Here is a 5,400-nt window from a genome sequence, read left to right on the forward strand (position 1 = left end):
CCGCCCGGCCGGCCACCGCGCCGGGGGCTCTCAGCAGGCACCGCGCAGCTCGGCAGGAGCCCGGTTCCCGTAGGCGCTGGCAGTCCGAAACCATGTTTCCTCTACAGCTTCTTGTCCCACCTCAAACATGGTCATTAAGTGTTTCCAGCCGGTTTTGGCGGTGATCATGAGGTATTCCTTGTTCTCCGGGTAGCGCAGGGCGGTGTGGGCTGCTATGACGAGGGACTGGGAAAACCTCCCGCTCACCAGCAGGAACAGGGCACCTCTCTCCTCCTGTGTCAGGGGCAGGACGCTCTCAAACCCTGCCAGAACGTGCCCGCCCACGCTCAGGGGATCCGGGCTCTCAATCATCATGTACATGATGGCGATAGCGACCTCAAACACATAGTACCCATAGCTCATGTCACTAAAATCCAGGATGCCAGACACCCTGTACTGAGGATCCTCCAGGGGAGCAGAACAGGAGTCTACCAGAATGTTGTGGTCATTAAGATCTCCATGATTGATACCTGAACAGAGAAGAAACAAACAATATTTAGTCATTATTACAGCAGTCACCATTCTTTTTTTTTTTTTTTTCCCCATTTCTCAGTGAAATATTTTTTTAAAGATGCACAGAGGCTCAAGCTAACACTCAAGTACAAAACCATCCTAGTCTCCCTCAGCATGAAGTGTTGCCTCTGATGGCCTCACTGCTCCTCAGGAACCTCCATTCTGCTGAGAGGTGACCAGGCAGCAATTGACACAGGGAGCACCAGATCTTACTCTGGTCTGGTGCTACCTGTGAGATGCTGCATGTTTTCCAAGCACTGAACAGCAGCTTTCAAAACTGTCAAATTATCATGAAGATCAATGTAAGCTGAATTCCAAAATTATTATGAAATAGTTATTTGGGCCTGTATGAAAGAAAGTCGTGTACTCCATAAATCCTTATGAAGCTGATAAAACAGCATGAAAATCATAACCTTAACTGGAAGAAAACTCCTAAGATCAAGAACTGAACCTGACTCTGGGCAGCACACTCCTGGCTTATCCTGCACTGTGTTCATTCAGCACAATATTTGCACACTTCTAGCTAAGGATAAAGGAGACTTTTTCCCTTTTGTCTCCTTCACAGACCCAAGCTCCAGTAAGAAATGTCAGTGTCTCAGTTCAACACAATTACAATGAGAATAAAATACTCACAGGCTCGAAAACTGCTTAGCTTGGGTATTACTTTCCCTTTGAATTGCTCAATAACATTTTCCACAACCTCACGGTATTTGTTCTGGCCCAGGGCATAGATGTACTGATCCAGAAGGGGAACGTTTGCCAAGTTCCAGATAAACTGACCTCGGTGCAGACTTCTTACTGATGGATGCTGAAATTTCTTTGGAGAAAGCACAAAATAAAATAGGCCATAAGTAAAAATCCTGTTCTTAGGATTAAAGGGCTTGATTCAAAGCCCTTTTAGCTTTAACAGGTTCCTAATGAGCAGCACTGAAAAGCACCATAACTTTGACTATTGTTTTTTATCAACAAGTCAAAAAATAACCTGAAGAATGACTAAGGCAAGCACCTTAGTAACCACACACAACCCAAATCAGTCTTGGCCAGTTCTTTTAGGTACAAAGACTATCTCAAGTTACTTGTCACTTCAGTGATTTCAAACGGAAAGTGACTTTCTGTCACGTGCTGTTATGGAGCAGCTTCAAGGCCTTGCCAAGGCCAGAGTTCCACCCTGGATTGCTCAGCTGCTGCCCTTGGAAGCTGTCAGAGCAGAATAACACAAAACCTGCCAGCGTGCCAGAACAGGCACACTCTGCGCACTTAAAGGCGGCAGCTTCTGGGGATGAGCTCTAGGATGAAAATTCCTGAGGACAGAAGTACTTTACGGAGATGTTGCACAGAGCTTTATTACAAAAACCTGCCTTTGCACATCCACATAGCCTAAATATTTTAACAAACCAGGTCCTTAGCCTCCCTCTCACTAGCAAGTGAAAAAGGTGGTTTGAAAACTGACATTCAGGGAAGAAGAGCACTTCTCCCACTGCATACCAGGCTTATAAATTTTAAGGTGGCTTGGGGGTCAGATTCTACCAGTAGCTTGCTTCCCCTTAAAAAAGAAACCTATGCTTGTAATTATGGCTCTTAAAGTTAGCTAAATGATAATCAAAACTGGACCTGTGTATGAAAAAGTAAGGAACACAACCAAGCCTAAACCAAAGATGACAATCCAGGACCATGTTGGTAGGAAGGATGCTGCCTGGTAAGCAACCACTGCCATCTTGCCAACGCAAATCACATATTCCAGCAAGGTAAATGTGGGATACCAGTTGTGTGAAGGGTAATAAAACATCATGAACCCTTTTTACTGTAAAGCCACAGTCACTTTACTGCCATAAATGTAACTTATTTCCATTTAGAGGATGTGAGGCACATCCAAGGAGGAGACACCAAGAGAGAAAGTCGTGGAATATTATTTTGTGCACAAAACAAAGTGTGGAACATGGCTTGGCTATCAAGCTGACAAAGTAAATTAACTGGGCAGAAAAAACAGGCTGTATTTTCTGATCTGTCATTAAAAAACTTGATACCTTAGGTATTATTTTTATTGTCAATGATATTTTAAAGTTTTTACATTAATGATTGTAAGTTTCCTTCTTTTAAACAACAAACCTTGGTAGATGATAATCACTATGAAGGACATAAAGAGCCTTTTCCATCAAAATTTGCTTTCGCATCAATTATTTCCTTGCAGGGAGAATCACAGGCGTATTTTTAGACTAGCTGGTCTACATAAATTATTTTAATCTCATTATAAAAGTACAACCAGAGTGTTAGAAGGCAACTGTAAATTATCTTTCCCCATGGAAAAATGCTCTTGTAATTTAAGAATGTGGTTAGTGGAAGCTGCCACTTAACATTTTGTAATTGTTTGAAGCCAGTAGCCAGAACATGAGAAGGAAAGGTTAATGAAAAGCAATAAATAATGCAGGATTTCTTTTATGTATAAAACTTAATTACTGGCTGATTTATCAGCTTTATTATTCTGTATAATTACAGAGTAAAGAAGGGACTCACTTTGCATTAAGATTATTTGACTGGAAGTGGTGCAAATGAGAGGAATGTTCCAAATGTCTGTTCATTGGCACAGCTGGCACGAAAGAGAAGGAACCAACTGCTGCCAGTGTTAAATGGCCACAGTTCTCATGTAAGGAGGAAGTAAGCAACTCAAAACAATAGATCTGCCAATAGATCTGCCAGTAGTGCCTGATGTGCACTACCCAAAAGTGCTTCCGAACAAGCTTTACATGCTTCTAATTTGAGCCCTCTAGGGTTCACTCTCCTTATGTGACAGGTGTGAAACACCAAACAGGTGAGTTTAGCATAAATAAAAAACGTGAGTTAAACTGACACCTCCATTCACCAACTTGTACTCTGCAGCTCTGGAAAGGAGTCAGCTTTCATCAAAAACAGAGGAGAAATTATGAGAGAAAAGTTTGTGAGGCCAGAGCAACAAAAACTCACCTCTGAGAGAGCTTTATCCAAACTGGCAGCCAGCTTACCAATCTCATAGAAAATCTGAGGATTTGTAGCAATTTTTGCTACAGGTGTACCTGGCAGGTAAGTCAGCAGTCTGACCATGTACTTTTTGTTCCCAGGTCCAGTGCCTAATAAGCAAACAGAGATGCAGTCAGTCATTCAGCATTAGTTAATGCAAGAAGCAAAAAAAAAAGCTTATCCCAGTGCAGAACTCTTGAAATGTAGCTGATAAAACAGAATTCGTCCCAAGATTTGATTTACCAGAATGTTGTATGATGATGTGCAAACCTTAACACACTTAAAACTTGATGCTGGACTTCTAGTCCTTACACTTGGAATTAACTCTGCACACAGCAGGTTTCCTCCAGTGCCTGCAGAACTTCCACGGGTTGGCAGCAGGAGGCCTCAGGTATGGAAGTTACAGTGAAAACAGAAAAATACCGACACAATCTTTCTTCCAAGCCTTGTTAAAGCTATTTGTTCTGGTATCATAGACGGGCTAGAGATGCATTTTACACCATTTTGTAGGCAAGTAATTTATAACATGACTTAGTTAATGAGGCTTTTTTTTCCTTTTATTGTCCATTGACAGGTAAGACCAATGTTTTCTCCAATTCATTATACTGAAATTACTTCGCAAGTATTTTTATAGTTAATTATTACTCTCTTTAACTTGCTTTGTTTCTGGTATTTTAAATTTGGCCAGTTATGGCTGGACAGACAGGTCACTTGATACATAAGCCCATACATTTATAAGTAAGCCTAGAGTTTCACTTTAGTACTGCCAAGCTAAGGGTAATAGTAGGGTAGTAAAGGTGCTCGTAACTGCTCACCTCCTGATTCCAGAGACATGATGTTACCATCTTTGGTGAGATAAGGAGTAGCTGATGGAAAACCTTCAGCATGGAGAAACATCATGGCCTGGGTCTGCACTTCAATGAGGTCAGGTTCTTGGCTGTCTTCTGAATTGGTGATTTTGAGGACATACTCATCAGCATCTTCAGCCCCATCTTTGTTCCTTGAGACACAGACGTGGAAATTCTGATCATCATAGCTGGGGAGAGGCCTGATCCAAGACAACTTTAATCCAAACACCCTGTCAAGCAGTTCAGTCACTTCTTTTTCACCAAATGCTGGTTTGGTCAATGCCTGGGGTTGACAGCCATTTCCAGAAGACATGATGTCTCTAAGAGAAAAAAGAGAAGCTGGATGCTCCCATCTGTGTTCTGATACCAGCAGCACTAATGATTGCCACAAAATGCATTCAGATCCTAGAGAGGAGCTGCCTACATCTATTAAACAAGCAAAAAAAGCCCACAGAGCTGGTCCAGGTTTCTTAATCTTGATTTCTTGTCAACTAGTTAAGTCTGTAGCATCCCCCCAACGTAAGAAAGACTTCCAGAGAGATGCACTCAGTCTGTTCAGACTAAGTAGACATGAACAGCTTATTAACTACAAGTATTTTTATTAGCTAATCTCCAATAGCAGCCTGACCTGGTATGCTGCTAACCAGGAATGACTTCTCAAAGCAGCTGAATTCATGTCCAGGAAGTTCTAAATTCAAGTCAGCAAAACCCAAAGCTATTTAAGCACACATGCATGCGAGAGGAGATGGAACTTTTCTGCCTGGCCACGACCTGCAGAGTTCCTGCCTTACGAAACGCAAACCAAACCTGCAGCTGCTGGTGTCTCACCCGCTCCAGCTCTCCCCTCTGCACCAACAAAGCCACCCTTGGACCCTGCGGGAGCTGCCCCAACCTTTGTCCCTCCCGGGGAGCGCAAGGAGCTCCCGGGGGCCCCTCCGTGTCTGGGGATGTAACAGGACGCGGAGCTGCGCGCCGGGCCCCCCTGTGCCCGCTCCCAGCGCCCGGCACG

General features: G+C 43.2%; 1 protein-coding gene across 1 annotated transcript; it reads right to left on the reverse strand.

Annotated features, from left to right (window-relative positions):
* Nucleotides 1-30: 30 nt before the first annotated feature.
* Nucleotides 31-4,704, reverse strand: HYKK (hydroxylysine kinase). The gene is made up of 4 exons (XM_009994504.1): nucleotides 4,359-4,704; nucleotides 3,511-3,653; nucleotides 1,186-1,369; nucleotides 31-509 (listed from the first exon to the last, which is right to left on the reverse strand). The coding sequence occupies exons 1-4, from the start codon at nucleotides 4,702-4,704 to the stop codon at nucleotides 31-33; spliced, it is 1,152 nt and encodes a 383-aa protein (XP_009992806.1).
* Nucleotides 4,705-5,400: the final 696 nt, after the last annotated feature.

Source organism: Chaetura pelagica, unplaced genomic scaffold (assembly GCF_000747805.2).
Source record: "Chaetura pelagica isolate M959 unplaced genomic scaffold, ChaPel_1.0 scaffold222, whole genome shotgun sequence".
In the NCBI taxonomy this organism is placed as follows: Eukaryota; Metazoa; Chordata; class Aves; order Apodiformes; family Apodidae; genus Chaetura; species Chaetura pelagica.

Excerpts from the sequence above, each read along its gene's own strand:
- HYKK (XM_009994504.1), bottom strand. The coding sequence starts at position 4,704 with ATGTCTTCTGGAAATGGCTGTCAACCCCAGGCATTGACCAAACCAGCA. Across the intron at positions 3,654-4,358 it reads CATGTCTCTGGAATCAGGAG|GCACTGGACCTGGGAACAAA; the intron begins GTGAGCAGTTAC and ends TTTGCTTATTAG. Across the intron at positions 1,370-3,510 it reads TGGATAAAGCTCTCTCAGAG|AAATTTCAGCATCCATCAGT; the intron begins GTGAGTTTTTGT and ends CTTTCTCCAAAG.